This window comes from Papilio polytes, unplaced genomic scaffold (genome assembly GCF_000836215.1).
Source record: "Papilio polytes unplaced genomic scaffold, Ppol_1.0 DF821400.1, whole genome shotgun sequence".
Taxonomy (NCBI): domain Eukaryota; kingdom Metazoa; phylum Arthropoda; class Insecta; order Lepidoptera; family Papilionidae; genus Papilio; species Papilio polytes.
Genome location: NW_013527804.1, coordinates 6127545 through 6155404, shown reverse-complemented (window position 1 = coordinate 6155404; position 27860 = coordinate 6127545). Strand labels below are relative to the sequence as shown.

Here is a 27860-nt window from a genome sequence, read left to right as displayed (position 1 = left end):
CGAGAATAGGAATTGACCATACTTTAATAATTTTTAATTTTGTACATTTACACTTCGTCGAATATACAAACAGATTTTAGTAAGTGGCTCGGTTCGTACCTGATGTTAGGTCGAGTCAAGAACTTGACAAAATATGTAAATAATGTCAAGCTCTTGACCAACTAGCTCAGGGGGGAGGCTCATCACTCCCATGCCCCCTGGATCCGCCGTTGAGGTTGAATTCGTATTAGGAACCAATAGGACATCGTTGACCATACTTTGTACCCGTTGTTCGTGTTTAATCCTATAATTGCTGTTTATAATTAAGGCTTTTGTTAAGGTTAACTATCTTCTTTATTTTCCTACCAATTTGAGTTTTTTTTTAATTTTCGTTCATTCTATCCCCAAATAATTTTAAAGAATAATTCAAATTCAGCTTATTTCTCTACCTAGGGCGCTTACCATTTAGTTTTAGACACTAGTACTATGGTAGATATCGTATTAAGAAACAATCCTAATGATAGCACGGAAATTTACGAGAGTATTCGTAACGTCGACAAAATTAGTATAGGATTTGTTCGGTGATTTTGACGATAACGCAAATGTAATATGAATGTTGTTGCTGACGTTACGAATGCTTTCTAGCAAATTTTCGTGTTACATTAACATGTTTCAGTATGTTACAAAGTACTCTGTGGTTACTATTTTGTGCTTTTATTGATTGAAAATATAGATTATCGGGAAGACTACACTACATGGTTGTATCAAATAATTCAATAACCCTTATGAGTATTTCTCCAAGTAAAGGTTATTTAAAAAATCAAAAATAGAGAGAAAAATAAAACACATCAAGCCCGTTTATAATACGCTTATATTTAAAAAAATTATATTAACAATTACAATATTTTATATGTAGCCACTTTGTAAAAACTTATATAAGTAGTTAAATACATTTATATTTATAATGGTCGTAGGTAAATAAAATAGAGACGAGACACCCTAAAAAAATATACGAGCGCCGAGTCACAATGTCTGAAAAAAATAATTGTCACGTTAAAATAAAAATAGCAATCTGTAGCAATAAATAAATTACAAAGCTTAGAAACAACAATGTACTTAAAAGTACAGAAACTATTTAGAAATTATGAAAAAAAAATTGTACATGTATTTATTGCACCAACATTGGGCTGTAATGATTTTTATTAATAAAATATGGGGTAAAAATTATTAAAGAAATTGTTCTGAACCGTAAAATAAAATTGAATAACACTTAAAACAAATATTTTTCTTAAATTTTACAGTTTCTTATAAGTCATTTAAGAAAACAATTGCTCTTAATTGTCTATGAACGCGTATTTTTGTAATAAAAAGCCTTCCACTGCAACTCGGCGCTGCTTCGAGATTAAAGGGACTAAATTTAGATGAAATTTGATTTCATATTTTACATATTTATTCATTTTAAATACACGATAACATGACTTAGATGTCTAAACTCACTAACATCAGTCTCAAGTTCGCCGCCATACCACACACGCCATGTCACAGATTATGCACAGATATTTTTAATCTTTGCCACCAAGTCATAGATTATGCACTGCCTTCTTTAATCTTTGTCAAACTTAGGATGTGTATTTATTAAATTAAGCTTGAATATAATTGTGTTATTTCGCTACGACTTGTTAATGGGATGGAGTTTCAACGATTTGTTCGCCATTCGTGTCGCCGTTGACGAGCGCGGCGGGCGGCTTGATGCGCGGGGCGGGGATCACCTGTTGGAAAATAACAATGCTATAGAAAATGCAAACAAATCTTAAAAGTTTCATTATGAGAAAACAATATATAAATACAATAGACAATATGTACACTAGTTTTTTTATGAATATATGGATTTTATATTAAGAAATATCCACACCAAATATCCGAAAGAACAGTCATTATACTCCAAACAGATATTTTACAAGTAAAATCTGTCACCGTTTAATTGAATACATTCTTTTTTTAAATATAACAGACTGAATCTATCCGTAATACTATGACGTGAATTTTTACTGTTGCAACATTATTTTGCTATCGCTGTTTCATAGATAATGTGAGAAAAAGGCAGTGTTTTGCTCGTTTTTGACAGTAAAAACCCAGAGTCATAGTTTTTTTAAGAAACCCATACAGTAAATTTATAGAAGAATCAAACCAACACCAAGATCCCAAACACCAGTAAAAGGAAGGAAGAACTTAACTTTTGAGACTACGCTTGGAGAATATTCATTTGGCTATTGAAATATTTATATCTTCTATTTATTTAATGATAAATGCTGTCAAAACGATTTTTTGCTGCTGGCAACATTCTAGTGTTAACCTCAAAACCTGTAGACATTTGTGGCAATTATCTGCTCTCTAGTTTTAAAACTAAAATTATGTAGTATAAATGTAAATTCATAATGTTAAGTATGCAATAACAGTTAGTTAACGAAAAGATAAAAAAAAAAACAAATTTTGATGTATTTCTGTCATTATGATTGTTTATCAATTTATTATTAGAATTTAAATTGTATGGGTATTGAAGACATTTTTTTGCTGTGGAAATATTTCCAGTTTCATTATACAGGGGACCTAGCACGAAAATTCTTGAGAAAACATCGTCATCGACAATATTGTATTAGAAGGCGTAAACACCGCCATATCTCATACAATCCTTGATGTTACGAACTGTCTGGAGAACTTTCGTGCTAGGTACCCTCTAATTTGTATATAATAATGTTTGTTTAGTCCTAAACGGTGCAGTAATGTTGCCAGCAGTTGTGTTCAGTAATTACTAAGCCGTGCGTACGTATTGTCAGTCGGGGCATCCTCTTCTTTATCCTGTTAGGAACATCGTGCATATTTAGTTACATTGATTATATGAAATGTTAGTATTTTTTACTATAACCCAAATCACAAATAAATTTAGCTATTACTGTAACATTAAGAAAGCTCCTAATTTATTTATAACACGGTTTGTCAGAACATAAATTTTACTAAAATTTTCGTAACAGCAACAAATGTACAGTTAGGGCTATTTGCAGTGTTCCACTTTCACTAAAAATGCCTTGCAACGAGACAAATAATAACAAAGTCTGACTTATACAAAAAAATGAATTCGGTAACAATGATTTGCGCAAACGACGGGAAAATAATAAGAAAAAAAAATCAATTAGCCGTGAACTCTTATTTCGTAGACACATTTGAAAGCTGTGTCCTATTATTGTTCCACATCATGTCAATATGTACAAAACGTTCAAGATTTTCACGTTCGATGCGGGACCAATTTTTGCATATTAAGTGGACTAGACCGAAATGATATCCATCGTCCACGTTTAGGCCTCGTTACCCATTTAACGTGTTAAAGTGGAACATCGCGTGATTACCCGATAGTACTTCAAATGTGTGTATGGTTCGAATTTGTGTGTTTGTGTGTGTGCGGGTGGTTACCGCGGGCTTGGCGCGGTGCGTGTCGACGGCGGCGACGGGCAGCGCGACGTGCTCCTCGCGGCAGCCGTACGCCACCGGCGTCAGTTTGATCACCGTGTGCAGCGGCACGTGCAGGTACGGCAGTTCTTCTGATACACCAAAAATTTACATTATTATTATTTACATTTACATTTACAACACATAACACACACTTCTTTGTTGCCTAAGATGTCAGCAATTACAGTACATTTTTTAATATTTCTTTTTTCAATAAAAAGCCCTACACTTACGTCACGCTTTAGGCTATATATTTTCACGCTATTAAACTTTGGAAAGAGACCATAAGTTGCTGCCAACATGAAGGAAGTAATTGTCATTTGTGCATTTGAATTTTGACATTACATGCGGATGAAGCCGCACTAGAACAGCTAGTTTAAATATATAGATACTGTTTGATTTCAAACACTGGAAGTTGATGTTACTTAGTCTTTGCCAAATAATATTTTTATACTCTATGCTCACACGACTGCCATCTTTAATAACTAACTTCACATCTGCACTTATTTCCAAGTTTAAAATTCAAATTTTAGGAAATTGAAATTTTGACGGCACTTTCACTAGAGGGTAATTGATATAGACGGGTATATTATAGGCTATTTTTATAATTCCGCGCTAAAGAAGTTAACGGGCGAAAGCTCATGTTTATATATTTGTCCAGCTGATTGAATTTGCTAAGATGCAATATTAGTTTTATGGTATAAAAGATTTAAAAAGTTGGTCAAAGTTCAGCACTGAAAAGACTATAAGAAAACACGAAGTTCGAAGGGTAAAAAAATAATACGTGTAGTTTACCTGCAGACTTGTCTAGGAAGTAGGCGAGCAGACAGCGCATGACGGCCTGATGGGAGACGACCAGCACGTTGCCCTGGCGCTCCAGCTCCATGATGACGGGCTCGAGGCGCGCCACCAGGTCCTCGTAGCTCTCACCCCGAGGGTAGCGGTATGCGAACTTGTTAGCGTCGCGTGCGTTGAAGTCCGAAGGGTACTTCTCTTGGATCTCCGCGTACGTCATCTCTTCGCAGATACCCTGATTTTAATGTAACTAAGGTTACTACTTAATCAAAGTATTGTAGACATTCCTCACAGTTTCACATTATTTTAAAAAAAATATTTAGATTATAGATGTTATCAAAGTAGAGATATCTGGTCTATATGTTAGCTATATTATCGATTTAATATCACTTGCTTAGCTGTGGAAATCCAGTTCAAACTAGTTTATAACAAGTCATTGAGGTTATCACATTTCAAGGTCAAAGATCGATAACCTATTTTATATATGTAATTCTTTTTAGTTTCATATACTGCAATTCTGTAGAAGGCGCTGGGAGTATTCTTCCATCTCCCCTACCTTATCCTACTCCAGTAGAGTCGGCGCACCAGGTTTTCGTCCTCCAAATAACTCTATCATACGTCATATCAGTCATCCAAAATGAGTACCAATCAATGATAGGTTACTGCTAAATTCAGTTTAAACAATTATTGTACCATGTCATGACAAATAAAATATATGGTCAATTTGACCATAAGCAGCATACTCACCGCATCAATTTCGTTGAGAGCCTTCCATCTTTCCTGCGGCGCGCGCACATCCCGCACCGTCTGTATGGCGCGCTTCATCCACGACGTCCAGACGCGCAGGCCGGGGATCTGCTGCTGCTCTATGTAGGTGGAGAGCGCGCCCGCGTACTGCCGCCCGCGCCCAGACAGCTCACTGTCTCCCCCGATACGGCCCACCAAGTTGTGCATGCTCTCACCGTGCTGGAAACAAATACTTCATCTTATTTATCCCACTAATATAAATGCGAAAGTTTAAATGGTTTTAGTCTAAGAATCTTGAATTTAGCATTCTAGGTGTTGCTCGCGACTTCGTACGCATGTAAACACTAGCTTGTTCGCGACTCCGTTCGCATGGAAATAAAAAAAAATGTTCATCATAATCCGTTCAGCCGTTTAAGCAACAAACTCCAATAAAACCTATCCATCCATCTAAACTTTCACATTTATAATATTAGTATGAAGTATGACATAACTCACAGAGAAAGTGTATTTTTAATAGTGTAAGAATTTGTTAAATTTTTAATATTTATTTTTAAAAATTTGTATGTTTTCTAATATCACGCTGACGAAGTCGCGGGCAACAGCTCGTATCGTAATAAAAAAATAAGCGAATGTTCTTACCCTGGTCAAATATATAGTCCTAGGTACTATATGAATATTCATTAAATAATAGACAATACGACTTTGTATATGTCCTTCGTGTTTGTGGACGACCACCTTCTCCCCGGTGTCATATATTTTCATGAAACTGTACTCTGCTTCCAGCGCCTCATCTAACGGCTCATATTTCTCTTTGTAATGCTCTATCCGGAGTAAAAAGTCGTTAAGAACATTGTCCATATTCTGTATGTTTGTGTAGTCCGGACTGCTTACTTTTACTTCCTGGAATATTAAATATTCGCGAGCGTAAAATGAAAAAATATAGCCTTTGTTACTTGCAGATAAATTACCTTTGTAATGGTGAAAGAATTTTTGAAATCGGCAAAGTAGTTTTTAAGTTATTCCAATACTAGGAAACTACAAATCTTTCCTCTTTATAATATTACCATAGATAACTTGAACACATGTTCAACAACTGGCTTTGTACAGTTAGCTGCATAAATATGAATACATTAAAGAGTACATAATAGAGACTCTATAGGGTTTAAGTTTTAAAATACCTATGGACTCATATATGCATTTATTTATGATCGGAAGCATATACACTACCTGCTGCTCGCGACTTCTTCTGCGTGAAATTATTTTTTTGAATACGGCCTAGTAGTTTTTGAGTTATTTCAATACATACAAAAAATTTGCAGCAAATGCAGCTGACTGTACCATCAAGATTCCCGGACTATTCATCATAACATGGGTATACTCCAACCCCTTTGTTGACATTTGACTATTATGACATGCATCATAAAATCATATTTTTTGTCTCTATGTTTATAAAATAGAATGAAAGAGATGGCAACATTGTAATACAAGAGTTTATACAGTGAACATAATAAATTTTTAAATACATACCATAATGTTCTGTTCAATGATCCTTGGGTCATCACAAATACTCTCCACAAAGAATAACTTGAAGCCCATTTTATTCACAACGATATCACGAATCATCCGCCGCCGTTCCATTGTTGAATTAGTTGCGTCAAACACCTGCATCACATAGACATAGATAAAGTTACTCGCAAATTCATAGAGAAATTACTCTACAATTCATAGAGAAATTACTCTACAAGGGATGCGATAAACAGGTTCCAAAATTGATATTTAGAATTATATGCAACTCTCAACTCATTAAGAAAGTCCTTTAATGTATAAAATATATGAGAGAACTTAAACATCCAATAAAACAAATCTAACACAATCTCAACTTTGCTTCTTTCTTCTTCTTAAACATTTCGCTTCTTAAGCTTCGCTCACAATCCAACAGGAGTCATAATTTTAATGGAATTTGTAGGTTTTGGGTACGAGCGTCGGTGGCTCAGTGGTTTAAGCACTTGACTTGTAATCTACAGGTCTTGGGTTCGAATCCCGTCATGTACCAATGTGATTTTCGATTTTTCGAATTTTCATATGTACATAATTTACCCGACGTTCTTACGGTGAAGGAAAACATCGTGATGAAACCTGCACATATCGGCGAAGAAATTCAAAGATATGTGTGAAGTCAACCAACCCGCAGTGGGCCAGCGTGGTTGACTACGGCCTAGTCACCCCTGATTAGGGTAGGCTCCGAGCACCTCGGGGGGGACATATAGTGAGCTGGTGATGATGGGTAGCCTTATCATTTGAGACACTGTTACCTATTTAAATGTGGCAGTTTTCGCCGTAAGAAATCTTTAAAGTACTCAATTTAACGTCATAAAAATATTTCATCCATTAATCTAAATAGGAGCAATTTCTCCACTGAGTGTGAGTAATGTTTTAGTTGCTTTTAACTTACAGCGACCTCTCCACCTTTAACGAGCCACTCGCATACATCGTGCAGGGCGTCCAGCGCGCACTGCTGTCGTATCGCCATCGCCTCCTTGTTGTCAGCGCGGAAGAACTCATGACTCGTGTACGCGGTTGTCGCATGCCGCCGGTATTCACCCAAATTGAATACTACAAATGTTACAAAGATATTATAATACACACGTAGATACCTCCTCTTGTACGCAAAGCATACATTGATAAACAAATATTTTATGAGGTAGAATAGATCCACTTTTTAACTAGGAAGGAAAAATTAAATATCTATGTAACTTAATTACTTGCAACAATCTCAACAAACTTATTACTTCATCTTTGATTGTTTTGTAACATGTTATGAATCAGTAGAAACTCGATAACTCAAAAACATCTATAACTTCAAAAAATAATATGTTCCCTTCCTATCAGAGCCCAAAACCTCTATAACATAGATAACTTAAAACCTCTATATCTTAAAATATTTTGTGTTTCTTGGACTTTAACTTATTGAGATTCTACTATATCATAAATGTGAAAGTTGTTGGATGTTTGTTAGAAGATATCTCCAACAGCTGAATGGATCTCCTTGAAATTTAATAGACATGTACTGGAAGATCACATTGGCTATTTTTTTTTAATTAAATGGAGTCACGGGTAAAAGCTAGTTTTATATAATAACAAATGTAATTTTAACCACCCTATGACTTAGATTATCTTATTAATATTAAAATGCGTAAGTTTAGATGGATGGATGGATGTTAGACTTTGTAGCCTAAACAGCTGCACGGATTTCGATGAAATTTTGTATAGATGTCGTGGATAGTCTGGTAACACATTGGCTACTCACTTTTGTTTCTTTTAATTCCACATGGACGGAGTCGCGGGCAAAAGGTAGTAGACATATAAAACATCTATTTAAGTTATAAATCATAGTTCAAGTGGTACAACCAATTAAGCATACCTTGTTAATACTAAACATTAATGTAAACATGATAGGAGCGTTATATTATTTCTGCGTACGTTTTTTATCACTAAATGTCAATAGGTTTACTTTGATAGATAAAAGTTTCCATAACAAACCTTGTATAGATATTCTACTAAAACTAGCAAAATAAAGGAGCTAGCTGTTGCTCGCGACTTCGACTAATATTATAATAAGGAAATATTTTGATTTTTGTATGTATTGAAATAACTGAAAAACTACTGGACTAATTAAAAGAAATCTTGCACTATTAAAAAGCTATGTCATCAGTGAGTTACTTATGCTATATTTTTAATTTTTTTTTAAATTCCACATGGAACTCAAAAACTAACTTCGCTCAGATAAATGTAATCAGGAACGAGAATTATGGCGATGGATTTATTTACTTGTGTTATGTATACTCTGAGATGCATGTTTATTTGGCAACAGATAGCACCCAGAGGAAGTTGTAAATAGGATTTTGTGTGCCAAAATATTCATGCATTCCTACAGAGATCAGTGGCTTGTGCAAATCCATCTTATGTACAATACATTACAATTAGATTAATTATTACATATTAAAATTTAACTATACTTCTCTAACATATTAAATACTTGCTTCTTTGAAACTAGAGCGAGACTTCTTCCTCCAGAAAATAAAAGCTTAGTAAGTAGAACAGATAATTGTGGAGAAGTTCTTCAAAACTTTTTTCAAAAAACTGTTCTCGAACTAATGCGGGCTTGCGGCCGCCAATTAACCGAATTGTCAATTCTTATAATACTAATTTTAATGATAAAGATATAAAACATGTTATTAAAAATAACCTTGAAAAAGAGATTATTAAAACTTTGAATTATCACTAATATTAATATATCATTAAGTACCACTCAAATGTTTAGCCTATGTATAGATTTATTTTATTATTATAGTTACTACATGGTAAAGTTGTGGATGGCACATCTACTCGACACTTTTGAATTTTACTGTATTTTTTTTTCTTGTGCTATTGTTATTTTACCCCAATAAATGAAAAAAAAAAGTTCATAGAGTTGTTTTTCTTTAAAAAAAGAGAATTCTTTATTACAAATTACTAGGTTTTGCCTATGCCTCCATCCACATGGAATTAAAAATACAAAAAGTAAGTTATTTAGACTATCTGGTACATCTATGCTAAATTTCTTTGAGATCCATTCAGCAGTTAAGACTACAAACTCGAACATCCATCCATCCAACTAAACTTTAGCGTTTATAATATTAGTAATAATAATAATAATAGTCGTTTCGGTACACGGGCTAATAGCGAAGAGCTTCGACCAACACCTCAAGAAGCTCTCGCTAGACAGTTGGATTAAGTGCCCGATCCAAAAGGCGGTTATTTTAGAAACCGCACGCATAGTGAGGAGGTTCCTGTCTCTGCAGCCCTGACCACTGGTTGCTTGAGTCATCGGATTCCGCAGCCGGTGGTGCTCTATTTTTTATATAATATATTTTATTTTATTTTTATATCAAATGTAATGTAAATGTATTGTATAAAAAATAAGAAATAAAGATATATGGTATATATAACAATAAAGTCATTTAATCCATTCAGAAGGCAAACATCATACACTTAATAACACAGTTGACAAAAATAATGGCGGAGGAAAAGAAAGTTTTACAAACAACAACAAAAAACATACAAATACACAATAATAAGCATCAATCAAAAAAAAAATCATAACTTTGAAAGTTATGATTTTTTTTAACCTAAGTTTGCTATGCTTAATGGATAAGGCCTTTACTCAGCTATGTAGCAGTAGGGTGGTTGACTTTCAACCAAAGGTGACTGGGAACAGATAAAAACTCACCCCTTGTGTTAATGCCTATCCAGTTCAGGTACCGTGACAATTTCTTAGATATATAAGTCTTGCCTCGAGCGGGCAGACCCACCATCGCAATCACATGAGGAATGTTTACATAGTTTGCACGTTCACCTGGAAAACAAAACAGAGATTACATTAATTTTACTTTGCACATCGTCATTACCTGCTAAATATCTAATTTGTATTGTAACGGTTAGCAGTAAGAAAACTATATTAGAGTTATGCTCGACTGTACAACCATTGCTCAATATGTATTTTTGTGATTGTTTTCCTTGTGTACAAAGTGTAAATAAATAAATTAATTAATTAATTTAACAAACTATATCTTTGCAAAAAATTATAAATCTATTAAAAACTGCATAAGAAACAGTTGCATAGTTTAAAGATCTGAGCATACATAGGGATAGACAGACAGCAAGACATATCTTTAGTCATAGTTTTAGACTATGTAGTAACTAAATAATCAGTAATAATGATATTTTAAGTGTTTTGAGGAGGGATGAATCGCATGTTACAAGGAGAATGTTAGTTATGATTGTGGCGGTACACCAGTAGAGGTAGACCTAGAATGAGATGACTTGATCAAGTGATGACTGAGATGACGGATGATAGAGTTATTTGGAGGACATAAATCTGCTGTGCCGACCACACGGGAGTAGGATTAGGAGGATGAAGATGATGCATGATATTTTAAGTGTTTTCTCTGATTATTCTAAATAAACTCCATTCTTAATTACCTACATTTAATATATGTCATTCTGAAAGTATTAAAGTTGATATAAAAACATAATTTAATCTACTGTCTTTACATAAACATAACAACTTCAAGATATAATAGCATTAGATATAAACTAATGTTACTACATTACATATATTTATTAGATCTTATCTGATAGGGTAAAAGATAGTATTAAGGCCAAATTGATTTTTCAATCAATAGTATAATAAATGTACATATTTAATTTGATTGCCAAATAAACTTCGGACTTTGAGACTTTACACAAATTATTTTAATATCGTAAACCTAAAAAAAAAAGAAGCAGATACAAAACATGATTATAGTGTAATAAAAATTGGATACAAGGAATTTGGCAGTCAAAGCAGTTTTTAATCAATTTTGCCTGCAGTAATACTACACGACATTGGTATTGAAGATTATATAGAACGAATAAATTATAACTTGTCCTTGCACGTATGTAATTGGCCATAAAATCGCCTTTCTCCCACTGAATATTAGAATATCGAAGTCATACTGACCGTCTCCGAAAAACTGCTTATTTAAATATTTCCAGCCCTCCGCTCTAGTATCTTCCGAGTCCATAGTTAACTATGGCTTTTAACACAAGTTTGGTAAAGTTTACACGGTTTTAATAAGTTAAATTATGGATTTTAACTTCTCCGGTAATTTCCACAACTTCATCCAGCAGAGAGAAATTCGCGACTGTCATTTATGACATCAATTTATCAAATCAATATTGACATTGACAGCTATAAAGCATAGACAATCATTTCGGATACGTGTATTAATCGTCTTAAAATTATTTAAAAACAATTTGTGCTCCTGCGTTATAATTTGCATGTAAAAAATAATGGTTTGTTCGGTTTTATTACCTTTATTTGTACTTTGGTTATTGATAGGCGATATTTTTTAATTATCTTATTAAAACTCTTAAGTCCTGTCCCACCAACATGTTAATTGTCTAATAACAATCCAACGTGTAAAATATGTAATGAAAATATTGGATTTGTAACCTTATCTGACGGTGACGTCATTTTTAAGCAATCTGCGCCTCTATCAGCGAGTGGTGGGACAGGCCCTTAGAAATATGACGTATTTATTACAACAATCATGTACCACTACTTTTCGACTCAGCTGTAGATTTTTTTTTAATTATATATTAATTTCATAATTACATTTATACAGCACAGCTTGGCCAAAATATAGTTTAACTTGCAACATGTTTTTTAAATGTTTATGTGAAAAAACAAACACTGCACTGCACTGTTTGGACCTCTGATAACCTTTATAATTTGCATATGTAGAACATAGTGTGACCATAATTAGGTGACACGTTTTAGTTTTATTTGAATAAGTGCTGTCAACACAATGTGCATATGGATTATTGGTTATTTTTGGATAGCCTTGCTTTCACTCCTATTGAATTTAATCTTTTATTTGATTAGAAAAAAGTACATTACATACAGACTAGGGTAAATATCTTTAACAATAGTTACGAAAACATTTCTATAAAACAAAATCCTACAATCTTATAAAATGGTGATACCGTATTTTGCATACAACAGCCCGGGAACTCCGCCCAATAATGACATCCGAGATGACGTACAACACACGCCTCCCGCCTCTCATTCATCGCCTGATCATTCCAATTGCACGCAAGAGGCCAAAGCTTGGCACGTCTTCCTTCTGTCTCAACTTCGTAATAGAAAGTGAAGTAACATGCAATCTCTTTAAATATGTAGGGCTTGAGACTTAGGTATAAATAAGTTATACTTGAATGGGCTTGTTAAGCTTTATTGTGGAATCATACTGGTTTAGTATAATCTAGGGTTGTGGGTTAATGAATAATAAGAACAGTTTGCAAGCATATAAGACGAGTAAGGCCGGGACATACTGATATTTTTATGCCTTAACACAAGCGATTAGAAAATTTATGGTACAGACTGAGTCAAGACATTCGCATATTTAGATGCAATAACAAAGAAACGAGATTAACTTCCACTGTAGGAATACAGTCGATTGAATCTTACATTATTGATGATAGACTTGAGTCAATTGTATTTTAATTTAACCTGCAGTTACGAAATCATTGCACGCTGTATTAATGTGTCACAGACAAACAAAAGTAAACACCAGTGACATGAAATTAAATGCGCAAGTTTTATAAAAATAGATTTATTGTTATCGTATGATTCACGGGGCATGTTGCAGGATTGCGTTTGTCAGCGATACCTGACGTTTGCGAATTATTGTGAACCACTAATACAAAGTAAAGCTATCGTTTACTATCGTACGTGATTGATTGTTCACTTCATAACATATCTTTTACTAAATCAACAAAGGGAAATCCCTCAGTGACCGATTAGTACTATTGAACGACATTGTGAGTTGGATAACGACAAAGAAAAAGGTACTCGAAGTTGCTCATTTCGTTAAATAATAAACAAAACAAAATTACAGGTGCAAGTTTCTTTAGTTTTGTTCTGTTTCCAGTTGTCTTAATTCACTTAGCGCTGGCAGGCGGCGACACGATGAATCCTATTTTGCGATTTATTGTCTGCGCATTGCGAAGGTCGATTTGATTTATTTACCAGCCAAATCAGAGAGACACAGCAACAATGAGTATAATACTATTCATTTATAACATTTCGCAGGTGTAACTCAGCGATTCTCATATTTAATTAATTTATTACTCTTTTCCGTTGTCCGTCTCCTGCTGTTGCTCCATTTTAGGTACCTTTTATATTATGTTTTTATGTTTCACACAAGTAAACAAAGTCACGTATGAACAAGCCAACAAAATCTAGCAAGTTCATGGATATCTCTATATTAGTGCGGTCAGTAAACTGCTACAAGTTACATATATTCTATATTGTAATGGCTTGTATGTATCGGTATCGGATTCTCGTGGCGCTAGTGAGTTGCTACTTATCGTCACGCACAACTCGAGTGCTGCCCTCTATTTATACCTTATCGAAATAGAGCGGACATTGTTTATGCTTTCAAAATACGTTACGATACTGGAGAAAAGATTTGCAACTCCTTTAAATTGTTAACGACGAAACAATAAGTTTAGATAACCAAAAAAAAACGTGTCAAGCCTGCCAGACATGTATGATTCATACATTCTTCAATAATATAAAGTAAGCCAATTTTTATTGTCTGTTATTTAATTGATTCGATTCATTAACCTAATTAATGAATTGCATTGACATAGATGATATACCCTTGTAAAGGAATCATTAATTTTATAATAATACTAGTTGTTGCCCGCGACTTCGTCCACGCAATATTAAGATAAAAAAAGTAGGCTATAATATGCCTGTCTGTGTCAGCTACCTAGTCCTGTCGAAGGTTCTGCCGAAATCGTCTCAGCCGTTTCTTAGATTACCCGGTTTGTTCCGGGTTCCGTGGCTTATGCACAGACAAAAAATTTTTAAATGCGATCAGGAATTGTTCTTTTCATATTACAGACACTCGAATTTGTTTATTATAATGTATGGATAATTTTAATTGACATATGTAATGACCGAAGTTAAAGCCAGTATTATCTGCGATAATATACAGTACATAATAAAAATTGTCTCAAGTAATGTGCAGATTATTAATGTGTTACCGGTTAATTGGCGTGTCGTAAAATCACGTGTTTAACATGCCTCGGCCACTTATGACGCGGATTACTTATTCTGTATCATATACTAGCTGTTCTCATGCGACTTCATCCGCACAAAATTATAATAAATTTATTTTATTGTCTACGTTTGTCAAATGTCAAAATTATTCAAAAAGTTCAAATGTCAAATCATAAATGACAACCTTGCTCTCTTAATTACCAACATTAACAGCTTGTAGTTTATGGTCCCTTTCTGACACAAGGATTTTTTCCAATTTATTTACCTCCTAAGTTTAATAATGTGAAAATATATAGCCAAAAACGTGTCGTAAGTATAGAGCTTTTTATCAAAGAAATAACTATTTAAATATATATCGCGATTGCTGACATCTTACGCCATAAAGAAGTGTGTGTTTACGCTTTATTATATTAGTATAGAGTATAGATTTATATACTTGTACATTTATTGATACCTTTGACGTCCTTCAGCACATAATAGTTACCTCAGTTATTTTCCAGATATCATAAAAATAATAAAATGTTGACAAGTGTTTAAAATCACATTAGTTCTCAACGTAACGTTTTCTACGTTAATAGTTACAAAGACAAAAGCACTTTAATTTTGCTGCCAACGCCAGCTATTTGATGATTAATCAATCTTATCTATTAGTTGTTATTTATTGTTTTTAAACATAAAGTGGTTCTTACTAGTTTAGCTCTGACTCAGTATTTATTCATTAAATACGTCTGAAACAATTTTAAATTGAATATATGAAAGATTCTTATCTTTCTAACCTTGAGACGTGTTCGTTTTACGTTTATTTTGACGTCTAACGATGAAAAATACGTTTATTTCATAAATTATCAACAATAAAATTTAAAAAAAAACCGCATTGTATGAACACTAACTACTTTTATCTAATATATTTAGTAGATTATTTTATAAGGGCCCGGTAATTCCCCGGTATCGGCTTAATCATGCAATAGCTTCCGCTATTCCGCTGCAACACTATCATTTATTTTTTCCACAATTAATGTACACAGTATCAAGGGCACGTGCACCGAACACGACTCATTCGCAAGGTTTCGCAGCCAGACGGTTTCATCGGTTACAACCGGTTTCTTAGACGCCGAGTACACAGTATCGAGTTAACTTGGTGAAGGCCATGTCCAAAAGAAATGAAAAACGATTCATTCATATCACATTATATAACTATGACTAGTTGTCACTTACTACTTATTTGTTTGGTTTTTTTGTGATTTTTTTAATATTTCAATCGTCTTTGAGATGGTCCAGAACAATGATGTTGCTAGCTATATTACCAAGGTACACCTAGAAAGAGATGGATGGATTGCGTGAATGGTGACATGATCAAGAAGGGAGTGATGACTGAGATGACGTATGATAGTTATGTGGAGGACAAAAACCAGTTGCGCCAACCCTACAGGAGTAGATAAGGATGACGATTCTTCGTTTCGCAAGGAAGGAGAGGGGGTGGAGAGTTCCTTTTATAACCCTCTGGCGACGCCTATGGTCTAGTTTGCAGCTGTTTAAAAACTGAATTTCAATTTCGGTCTTTAAATTAATAATTACTGTGTTTTTATGACCATGTAATTCATGTTGGGAAGTTGAAAAGATACTCCTTTATCTTATAGCGTTTACGAGTAATAAATTAAGATAAATTTCACTAATGTGTATGTCATTCAAATAGATATCTGTATTGTTTTATTTCTTGTAAGTACATCTGTTTTATAGCGCATTCGATAAACTCTTCGATATCCCGTATTTAAACAATACCGATATTGTTAATGCTACTGACTGCCTAGCAGATAGCGCAAATGATAAAAAATGGCACAAACAAACAAGACCTTTGCACAATGTTTCCAAGTAAAAATAATAGAAACAAAAGAACAACACTGTTGTAACAATATACATTGTTTTTTAACTAATGTAATATCATCCATTCACACTTAGGTCGTCACAATTTTCACAAAATTCGCTTCTTGTCCCAGACTATCTTTTGCCCGTGACTCCGTCTGCGTGAAATTAAAAATAATATTAAACATAGCCTATGTTATTCACTGACAACGTAGCTTTTTAATGGCGAAAAAATTTTTGAAATCGGTCTAGTAATTTTTCAGTTATTTCATTACAATCAAACAAACAAAGTTACTCTTTATAATATTAGTATAGACAAAGATTGTTCGGCCGACCTCTACAATATGTCTACTAATATTGTATTATCTGTGGTATATGGCTATAACTGACTTTAGTTTATTATTTAGTACAACGATTCGGAATTGTGCAGGTGTTGATTCATCGGGTTCTTTCCTTAATCAAGAGAGAATTGATAAAATCATTTTAAACTTGTAAATGTACCTAAAACATTAATGACAGATGTCCATCCAGCAAAGCGCATCATATCGGTTATCTCAGCGGCCGCGGCGCACGCGCCTCGGTCGTGATACACAGGGTTGCCGACGCTGCGACTTACGTGCTCGCGTTCAAACAAAACAAAATCATCCTTTTATCATTTGATAATAGCCAATTTGGGCAATGGGCCGTTACTTTTTTGGGTTTAAATTCTTTAAGTAAGGTAAGGAGATACCAATATTATTAAATTGTATCATTAATTGACTAAAAAGTATGGTTAAGTCTTTATGTAGTACTTAATCTGTGGAAAATAGATTATATTGTGTTTTTTATTGAAACTCTTTTTATTGCCTTCTTTACGCAATTTAAAATAACTTTGCACGATGTTACAGTACTAAAAGAAGGCAAAATCAACTGCGAAATAACTGGTATAGATTTTATTACAATCTCTGACAGTAATCTTGTACAAAAATGCTTGTAATGCTCGTGAACCAGAATAAATGAACGTTTTAATGACTGAATGCCATTCCATAATATACCGGTTTCTGACTTGTTCGCAATCAGTTGATACCATACGCTGTCATTATCAAGAGTGCTGCAAGACGTAGGTCAGTTATAATAAAACAAATAAGTTTATAGTTCTTGTGGAAATATATTTTAAATAACTATCTACTGAACCTTAATATATGTCAGAGATAGAAGCAAAATGTAACAGAAATTAAAAGTTATAATATTGAAAAATTATGATTTCTTAATTAAGTAGAGATTCCGTAAAAATGAAGCATAATACAGTTTTTTTTCTATTTCAAAACAAACCACATACCAAACGTGGTAACCCTAGCACTAGTTTTATCAGCATAACAACAAGCCAGCTGCGATGCGAATAAATTAAAAAGTGTGTACAAAAATATCCGTTCCTTTTCGCACAATCGATTCAACCCGCGCAGACCATAGACTAAGGAATGTAGAGCGTCGCCCGCGCCCGGCTCAATGTTAGGCGAACCGTTCAACACGTGTGTTTTTTTTTTAATTATTGTAAAGGGGAGGGGTCAACACGTGTTTGATAATTTCTAACTTCAAACACGTAGATTTATTAAAGAAATGATTAGGGTGAATTTTAGACAAAGATTTTTATTAATTAATTTAAATATTTTCGATAGTTATAATTGTAGTTTATTTAAATGAAATGTGTAAACGATCTTAGTTGTATGCACAATTATTTAAGACTAGCTGTTCCCGTGCGGCTTCACCCGCATGAAATTATAAAAACTTTATTTTATTCTTTACATTTGTCAAGTTATCAATTACACATGTCAAATGACATGACATGATAACAATCTTGCTTCGTTGATGTTGGCAGTAACGGTCTCTTTCCCACATTAGGGTTTTTATCCAAAATATTTACCCCCTAAGTTTAATGGCGTTAAAATATAAAGCCTAAAGCGTGACGTAAGTGTACGGCTTTATATTAAAAAAAAAATATTCAAAAATATGCTATGATTGCTGACATCTTTGGCAACAAAGAAGAGTGTGTTTACGCTTTATTATAATAGTATAGAAGAGTACTTAGATGGATTTAAAAAACACGTAAGTAGTTAGATAAATAAACGTGAATTGAGAAGACTATTAGTGATGAACAACACGTGCTTGTGACGTAGTAAAACTTACATAAAGCAATACTACACAAACTAATCAGTTCGTAAATAAAGATAAGAAACGTTATTTACAATAATATCATTTACCGATACAAATGTTTAGAAACTTATAATCAATAAGCAATTCTTACAATATATTATCAAAACAAAGTAGTACGTAGATATTTGCTTAATAATGCTACATTGTATTAAAAAAAAAAGATTTTGTGAATACAGCGGATCTTAATGAATTAAGTTTTACGAAACAGGGTACGTAGACTTGTGTCACCGCAGATCCTTTTTTATCAGACGTTTGTAGTAAACAAGCTTCCAAACATCTTTAAAAATATAAAAAAAAAGTTAAAGCAAAATTAAAATAATGTAATGTCTATGGATAGTGCATTTTTCCACTCAGAATTTACCGCGCGACTTTGGTCTCGGTCTCAAGTGGAATTTATTTCGTGTAGCAATCGCTGCGTAAATGCAAATAATACACGCAAACGTTCAACATATAATTAGAGAATTTATTCCGTTAGTTGCAGGTGCAGTCGGAACCAGTTATCTCAGCTCCCATTGCCACGGCTCAGTAGGATAAATTGGATTATGTCTTCATTGATTGCCAACGAGTCTCGCCGAAGTTATCAACACGGATTATCGATGTTAAGATAAAATGTAGTGCATTGATAACACTGTGAAATTTAATAGAGAATTTCGTAAAAATAATGTTTTAGACGATTAATTTTGGATAACCTAATTTTTTATCTCTAAGACATGGGGAGGAGAATAAAGGGCAATATATTAAACTAGCTGTTCCTGTGCGGCTTTATCCGCATAAAATTATAAAAACATTATTTTATTATTGTTGTCAAATTGTCAACAGCAAATGTCAAAATGACATGACATTACAAACCTTGACAATCTAGCTTTCTTGATGTTGGCAGCACCTTATGGTCTCTTTCCCACAATAGGGTGTTTTATCCAAAATATTTACCCCCAAGTTTAATGGCGTAAAAATATATAGCCTAAAGCGTGACGTAAGTGTGGGGCTTTTTAAAAAAAAGAATTGTTCAAAAATAAGCTGTAATTGCTGACATCTTAGGCAACAAAGAAGTGTGTGTTTACGCTTTATTATAATAGTATAGATTATACTTTATAAATTAACTAGCTGTTACTCGAGACTTCACTTACGTGAAATTAAGAAATTGTAACCTATGTCACAGATAAATTAACTTTCTAACGGTGAAAGAATTTTTGTAATCGGCCCAATAGTTTTTGAGTTACATCACTATACCATAGACAAACACACAAATCTTTCCTCTTTATAACATTAGTATAGATTAAATTCTAATAAAAGAGGAAAGTAAAAGTAGGTTATGTTTGTACCATATTTTATTATGCCTGTAATTCTTTCTAAAAACACGATGTTTTTGTGCATGAGGTTCTTTACACTGCACTTGCACTAACGACTGAAAACGAATTCCTAGCATTATCGCCGGTTTGCACTATGCCAGTCCAGTGACCGAATCCAGGGCATGATTGCTACTGGAAACGTAAACGCACACTAGGACCCAATGTATACGCCATTAAAGTTTTAAATATTGCCATCTGTAATCTAGCATTGGAATCCGTTGACGGACTGGAATGATGTTAAGCGGACATTAGGTTATTGTATGGGCTATTATTTGCCAGTGTCGCTTAGTAACAATGAATTACAAAGAAAACCACCATACCTGTTTCGAGTGATGCCAAGTCAAGGTCAAAGTCACAATGAAAACACTCGTTTTAACTAATTGAATAGTGAATAAATTATTTCTTTCATTTAGTTAATGCGTGTTTAACATTATGATAATTATGTACGCTTCAGTATAGTTATGGCGCAGCATGGTTTATGCTAAAAAAACATAAGATTTGTAAACAAACACAAGGTATCTATCTATGTCTATACTTAATGTTAAAAAGAGAAAAGTTTTGTATATAATTAATTAAAACAAAAACTACTGGACCGATTTTAAAAATTCTTTGACGGTTAGAAAGGTAATTAATCGGTGATTAACATAGGCTAAATATTAAATTTTAGGCTGACGAAGTCGCGAGCATCAGCTAGTACTAATATAAAAAGGAAAGATGTGTATTTTTTTGACCGACTTCCCAAAAGAAGGAGGTACTCAATTCGTCGATATGTTTTTTTTTGTGTGTTATTGTATGTAATGAATTAGCTCGACAACTGGCCCGATTTTAAAAATTCTTTAATTAGAATAATTACTATTTAACATTACGTGTAATTCTAATAAATCCTGATATACACTGTCATTAATATTTTAGGGGTGCTTTTATCATGATATTTTTATTTAAAAATGTTTGTTAACTTTCCCACCATCATGGGAAGTGTTGTTTAACTAACAACCCTTCGGTCCTAGCTATACGTACGTGTGTGTACCTGCCTTTTAACAAACAAAAAATCATTTAAGCTATACAAAATGTGATAGTAAAGTAGGGAATGATCATTTCGCCGTGAAAAATTTTCTATGTTTGATTCTGTGACATATTTTACTTAAATTTCGAACAATATTGTGTGTTGGTCATTCGACGGGTATCCGGGATTCGAATCCGTGGGTAAAATAGGTAATGTTTTCTTAATATGTAGTAAACGACAAGCTAGTGTTGCAATTGCAAATAATGTTTATCATTGAGAAAAAAATCTTATTGGTACGAATCTTATATTTCTTGAGGCATCAAATGTCATTGCACACGTGTGGGGGGAAATAATGTGCAATAATACGCGACGGAATGGGATAGAATAGGAAGCATTCTGTGTCGGGTGGCGCTGCGTCCGGCTTATTTTTAGTAGTCACTAAAGTATTTATTTAATTTACCTCTTATAGGGAACGGCTTCGTCATGATAGTCTCCGATGTGGGCGGCAGGAGACGCTTGGTCTCCGCCGACATTGCACTAGTGCACAGATTCAATTCATGTTTTTTACCGTCACTGTGATTGTTGACGCCGCCGCGGAGCCGCAGCGACGGACCGTTTGTGTTCGCGACATCCATCTGCTCGCGCTACCGGATCATGACTGACGCAAAACACAAAAACACGAACGAGCGCCGGGAGATAGCTGCTCAAGTCACTAGCGCCAGCGGTAGCGAGCTAGTCGCGGCTACCACAAGCTATCAGCTGATTTTGTGGAAATTTATGGAACTTGACAGTTGAGAGAGACGGCGACTACATCTGTGAATGATATTGCTGTCTTTATCTAATCGCACTTGGCGCTACAATGCGCAGTTCACGGGAAACAGCACTAATCTGAGACCTATAAACACAAGTGATAGCGCGCTAACTGTGCACACATATCCGAGAGCACCCGCGAGACGTCCTATTCATCGGACGCTGTTAACGATACTATTCTGATTTCGGGCATCTTGCCATTATATCTGAGATAATTTACGTCATACGTTTCGCCTTTCTGTACAACACATACTATGCATCCAAACTCACATCTTTACTTTTTCTTTCTACGTAAAAGTATTGAACTTATTTCAATATGTATTTTGACGTCACTTCACGTGTTAAAGGTGCTATTACGCCGTTTGGTCAAATAATTAACGTATTGTGACATATTTGACGTAATCAATTTAATAACTGTTTACTCGTAAAACGTGGATACAGAATAATGATACTCGTCATACTAATATTATAATTGCGAAAGTTTAGATGGATGGATGTTTGTCAGAGTTTGTAGCCTAAACGGCTGAACGTATTTCGATTAAATTTGGCATAGACGTAGAGGATAGTCTGGAAGAACACATAGGCTACTCACTTTTGTTATTTTAATTACACGCGGACGGTGTCGCGGGCGAAATCTAGTACAAGATAAAGGAAACAAGAGATATCCAAACTTAATAACGCGAATGTTGTTTCTGGTGTCCAATACAGATTTACAAGATAGTCTTTCCGTTTATAACTAGACACCAAATTATACTGATTGAACGTAGTATTAGTTGTACTGCATTTAGATTACATGATGTGGTGGCATCACTAAAATTGCTTTAAATTTTCATACCATTGAGTATAAATGGATCATTATAGCCCTTTGTACCAGTGACAAACTAGCTTGCTCACTATTTCATATGGGCGTTCCCAGTCGATGATCTGGCTATGTCTAGGGAGGACGATTATTATGGTATTTTTTGGCTTGACTTAAGCCGCCTAATGAGAATGAAGATGGTACGCGCTACCTTAATACTACTCGAAATAGCCCCCTTCCTCTCCCTTGACTATAATATGCTATCTTAATGTTCGGGGATTCCCTTTAATTTCACATTATTGAAGTTAAGCTAGTAAAAATATGATAAGATTATTTTAAAACATGACAAATGACTTAATACAGGCTCTGATTCTGTGATGTCATGTCACCAGAATATCTTAATGGTTACGATTACATGAGAATATGAGATACTTACCCATTGGTGACTTGAGGTCAATCGTGTATATCCGCGGAGTGGGCGACGTCTCTCCAAATCCTTTTCGCCGCATCCTTGTTTACTTGTAATTCTCACATCCTGTACACACACGAAGATTCTACATGTACTGCGTAGGTGCACTGTAAAAGAGAACATCACGCCTTCGTGTCCAGTGTGAACCGAATTTTGTAGCAGATTGTACCAGTAAAATCACGTAAGATTTGTCTGATGTTATCTGGTAACGAAAATTTATATTCTTTTGCCCAATTATACCAGACCAATCTTCTTGTCTCCTGACTCTGCTGACTAAATGTTTTGGTTTTCTAGAACGGCGGGATCGATTATGACGGGATTTTGGCGGGAAGGAAGCTGATGTTCCCGGGAGCATAATAAGTTACTTTTTACAATATGCGCTGTAGCTGCAGGGACATCTAGTCTTACTAATATTATAAATGCGATAGTTTAGATGGATAGATGGTTGTTTGTTAGAGTTTGTAGCCTAAACGGCTGAACGAATTTTGCTGAAATTTGGTATAAATGTGGAGGATAGTGTGGAAGAACACATAGGCTACTCACTTTTGTTTTTTTTATTTCCACGTAAACAGAGTTGCGGGCGAAAGCTAGTTTATAAAGATAATTATATTGGTATAGTTACTATCGTCATCATAATCAGTCTTTGTCTTCCCACTGTTGGACATAGGCCTTCCCCAACATCTTCCGTAGTTACTATATTTTACAGTAATAATTTAATAGCGCAATTACTTATTACGGCGCAATACCATAGTAATGCAAGGCCGAAGTAACTAAATAGATTATAGTTTTATGTGGGTTCCTGGAGTTATTTTTGTATTCTTATATCCCTTGTTAGTAAATTAAAGGGTTAATAATTTAAAAAATCAAAAAGGTCTGGTAGAATATCCTGATCAGATCAAGTTGTTTAGCTCGTGTTGCTTGCTTGCGTGTCATCGAACACGTAGTCTATCGATCAAACAGCGGGCAGTTGGAGCTAGGCTTACTGATTCGGCGGCGGCACACTTCGTTGGTAGTGGGTACGTGACCTTACACGCGTCTTAACTTCGGTGCAACGGGATTTTAAAGGTTTGAGAATACATTCATCAGTTTATTTATTGAAAACATTAATTTTCTCTACGTGAACTGAGGATTATGCAATGACAGATAACTTAAAAACTTACAGATTGGTGTAATAGGTATAACGGTGGTCAAGCAATATAAAAAAATGTTTGAAACATTCCTGGCTTCGATCCCCAATAGCCGTTCAGAGATGGTAAACGAGCTGGATTTACCTGAAGACGTTACCGCGACGCCTTATGTCTGGAGGGAGCCGGAAGACTCACCAGAGATTAGCGAGAGTCTCGTCTCCGCCGGCCTCGAAGACTATGATGCGAAGACTCTAAGCACGGACTCTAGTCTTGCTCTGTCTCGGGCTATGACCGACTCCGAGATCGATTATGAGAGATATCGTAGAGTAAGTAAATTATTTTAAGAAACTAAGGTACTATTTTGGACACTTTACAGATTGATATCAGCATTAAATGTCTCGATTTCTATATTTAATTTAATAAAATATTAAAACGTTTACCAGTACAAGAATAGAAGTTTTAGTGATCCGTGGATCCAGATGAAAGCAGTTCTAGATTCCTTTCCACCAGAATACCTTGCTTCTGTCGACAGGTAACTTGTCCAGTTTTCTATAGAGCATTGTAAATTTTTAATCCAATTCAAACTGGCGGGTTGTAAAAATCTAGTTTCAAATCAACCTCCGAGATATCGGAGGAGGTGAGAAGCTCAGAGCGCCGTCTACACGCAGAGGAGTTACGTCTCAAGATGGAGAGGTTCTTCGAAGAGGAATGCCGCGTGTTCTCTCCCGATGACCCGGGTTTGCTCGCTCTTGAAGATGCCTTGCAGCACGTCGATTTAAAGGTCAGGTTTAGATTTATTAATAGAGGAACTCTACTAAATTACAAAAAGAAACATTAAAAAATTAAAAACATAACATGAAAGAATAAAAGGAAAAGAAGTATACACAAACAAAATGCCGCAAGATAAAAGCCCAAACTAAGTCAAATCGGTAAAAAAGCCCAAACAAAAATTCTTGCTATGCAAGAAGAAAAGAGACGGCGGAAAAAAAAAATACGTCATTTACCCGAATCCTTACTTAGACCTGAAGATAGATTTTTCTTTATCCGGATTACCTTACCTCGTAACTTGTATTCTTTTTTATAATATAAGGTGGCAAACGAGCAAGCGACCACCTGAATCTGCCAAAATGGCGAAGCGACCGCTGCCCATTGACATCCACGATCGCAGATGCTTTGCCTGCCCTTATCCGACGGAGGAGGAGACGCACATAAAGAGAATATTGCCCCTTCCTATGCATCTCCTCCACCGTCAAAACCACTTCCCCTTCCCATCCTCTCCTTATAAAAAAAGGTTGGTAATGAGAATGGGACTTAAATTAGGCCTCCGGCACCACACTCATCAGGCGAAACACGGAATTGCTTCCATTTCACGTCTGTCTTCTGTGTGGTCGTGGTATTACTGGGGGCGTGCCGGCCCTGCAGTGCTAAGATGTTAAAGCGGGCACTACCACTGTAAATATTGTTTTAAACCTGCTTTCTCTTTTCAGGATACCGATTCTATCTGTACGCCATAACCTCATCTGTATTACTATTAAAAATTCATTTGTTATTATTGTAACTTATTTAATCGAGAATACTTTTGGAGTTAAATTAAAATGTGCGTCGACAGGGGGTTGCTTGCCCTATATCATCGACTGGCGACATCTAGGATTCTTGTTTGTTTTGTATAAAAGCTATAGTACAATCTGTAAACGTAAAAAAAAAGACAGTTTTCGTGTAAAATGCATTTTAATGGGAATGATTTCCAACATCACATCCGCTATATACTGTACTCTGAGCGAGAATCACATATCATTTTATTAAAAAAAATATCTATTTTGGAAGCCTTAATATCATAAAAGAAGGATTTAACAATTATTATTAATAAAACAAATATGTTATTGCACATAATGTTGTGGAAATACAAACATAAAACTTAATAAGTGTCTTAAAAAACATGAAAGCCCCCAGTTGAATAACGATTTTATTGTACAATATTTAAAACAAATAATTAAATCACAGTAAATAAATTAATCGTAACAGATAATAAAATTCTAAATAAGATTCCAAATGTAACTTATTGGTGTGTATAATCTGTTATTTTTGTGCGCGGCTGTCAAACTTTGACATTGACAAATGGCGTTTGGCGCGAAAAATTGGTGGAATTAAAAATGTTGCTGATAAAAACAAAATAAAACGTTTGAACACATTTCTATCGATATAATAACATTGAAAATAACTTAAAACTAAAAAATTTTTACATTCATGGAGTCGTAATGACATTTTGTTATAGTAAAACATTTGTCGTTGAACAAGAACATGTAAAGCGTCCAGTGTTGTCTACAATTGCATGTCATTTGATACTAAATTTCGCATAATTTAAAAACAAAACTAATAAATACATAACGATAAAATCTGCATCAAAGACATCCATTTATTTTTTAATACAATCAGAACTGTTGCTCTATACTTTATGGTATATACGAACATTTTGTATTTCCATTGCACAAAGATTCATTTCTTCTTCATTCTTCAGATTCTAAAAACTATTTTACAATTTACTTATACGATAGAAAAATATTGCCAATTAATATAATATCTTGGTAACATATGCTTAAAGAGATACGCTGACAAATAAATCTTAAATATTCGCTGCCCTATACCTTGGACGTGCTTTTAAAAGGCGATCTTAACCTAGTATAAATTAATTGAATCGTAGATATAACCGATAGATTTACAGCCGGTCCCACTAAATTATGAATTGATAACAATACGTGTAAAATATGAGATGGAAATGTTGGATTTTGTTCCCTTATCTGACATTGACGTATTTTTTGATCTATCTGAGTTTATATCAGCCAGTGGTGGGACAGGCCCTAATTGATAGTTAATTACAACTGTAAAAGGCCTTTGAGATTCATTATTTTACTTTTGTGGGACATATATATCGGTTATATATATAGGAGGGGAAAGAGCTGCCACACAGGAATCTTTTTGTATGGATCAAACCAAGCCATTGCAAAGTCTTTAGCTTGAGTTTCATTATTTTAATATAATGAGATTTAATAACTAAAACTCCTCTTTATTAAAAGGTTTTATACATTATTAATAATAAAAGACAGACTGAAAATATTTCTTGTACTACAACAAACCCTTCGGAGTTTTATTATTTAAAGATAATTTATATAACTCGTATATAGGTAAAATAAATACTTTTTGTACATTTAAAGAAGCTGTAAAAATATAACAAAAACATGTACTTTAATGCAAATTAATGTTTTTCGTGACAAAAGAGGCGGTAAAACCAGTCGTTATTTTTAACTGAATTTTTTAACACTTATATCAATCTACTGTCGTATGTAAATGAAAAACCGTTCTCTAAAAGTACAGTCAGCGTTGTTGGCGGTATTCCAGTTACAGAAAAATTGTTTTACCCTAGTAACGAACTTAAACTCTACCCGACTTGCTTACGATATTTTGATCCAAATTTAGCGGTAAACCACTATGTAGTTTATTTGTGCACATACACAAGAACGTACGATGCAACGTACACGTACACAAATTATAAACTAACACGAAACAATGTAAAGAAAGAAA

At 34.4% G+C, this 27860-nt stretch overlaps 2 protein-coding genes across 5 annotated transcripts; one reads left to right on the top strand and one right to left on the bottom strand.

The window, feature by feature from the left end:
• Nucleotides 1–832: 832 nt before the first annotated feature.
• LOC106108903 (6-phosphofructo-2-kinase/fructose-2,6-bisphosphatase) lies at nucleotides 833–22055 on the bottom strand. 4 transcript variants are annotated; one of them, XM_013290244.1, is made up of 10 exons: nucleotides 21540–22055; nucleotides 10292–10417; nucleotides 7475–7635; nucleotides 6550–6684; nucleotides 5662–5922; nucleotides 5023–5241; nucleotides 4276–4510; nucleotides 3445–3572; nucleotides 2804–2835; nucleotides 1657–1748 (listed from the first exon to the last, which is right to left on the bottom strand). In XM_013290244.1, exons 1-10 carry the CDS (start codon nucleotides 21712–21714, stop codon nucleotides 1745–1747), a joined length of 1476 nt encoding a protein of 491 aa, XP_013145698.1. In that variant the 5' UTR covers nucleotides 21715–22055; the 3' UTR covers nucleotides 1657–1744. The 4 variants fall into 4 exon arrangements, with proteins under 4 accessions (XP_013145695.1, XP_013145699.1, XP_013145698.1 ...); XM_013290241.1 differs by lacking the exon at nucleotides 2804–2835 and having other exon boundaries at nucleotides 833–1748; XM_013290245.1 differs by lacking the exons at nucleotides 2804–2835; nucleotides 21540–22055 and adding an exon at nucleotides 11564–11759 and having other exon boundaries at nucleotides 833–1748.
• Nucleotides 22056–23971: 1916 nt separating this feature from the next.
• On the top strand, nucleotides 23972–25122 carry LOC106108734. The gene is made up of 4 exons (XM_013289995.1): nucleotides 23972–24222; nucleotides 24320–24610; nucleotides 24728–24816; nucleotides 24891–25122. The coding sequence occupies exons 2-4, from the start codon at nucleotides 24362–24364 to the stop codon at nucleotides 25120–25122; spliced, it is 570 nt and encodes a 189-aa protein (XP_013145449.1). The 5' UTR covers nucleotides 23972–24222; nucleotides 24320–24361.
• The last annotated feature ends 2738 nt before the right edge of the window (nucleotides 25123–27860 follow it).

Excerpts from the sequence above, each read along its gene's own strand:
- LOC106108734 (XM_013289995.1), top strand. The coding sequence starts at position 24,362 with ATGTTTGAAACATTCCTGGCTTCGATCCCCAATAGCCGTTCAGAGATG. Across the intron at positions 24,611-24,727 it reads ATTATGAGAGATATCGTAGA|TACAAGAATAGAAGTTTTAG; the intron begins GTAAGTAAATTA and ends AACGTTTACCAG. Across the intron at positions 24,817-24,890 it reads TACCTTGCTTCTGTCGACAG|TTTCAAATCAACCTCCGAGA; the intron begins GTAACTTGTCCA and ends GTAAAAATCTAG.
- LOC106108903 (XM_013290241.1), bottom strand. The coding sequence starts at position 21,714 with ATGGATGTCGCGAACACAAACGGTCCGTCGCTGCGGCTCCGCGGCGGC. Across the intron at positions 10,418-21,539 it reads GAAGCCGTTCCCTATAAGAG|GTGAACGTGCAAACTATGTA; the intron begins GTAAATTAAATA and ends TTTGTTTTCCAG. Across the intron at positions 4,511-5,022 it reads CTCTCAACGAAATTGATGCG|GGTATCTGCGAAGAGATGAC; the intron begins GTGAGTATGCTG and ends CATTAAAATCAG.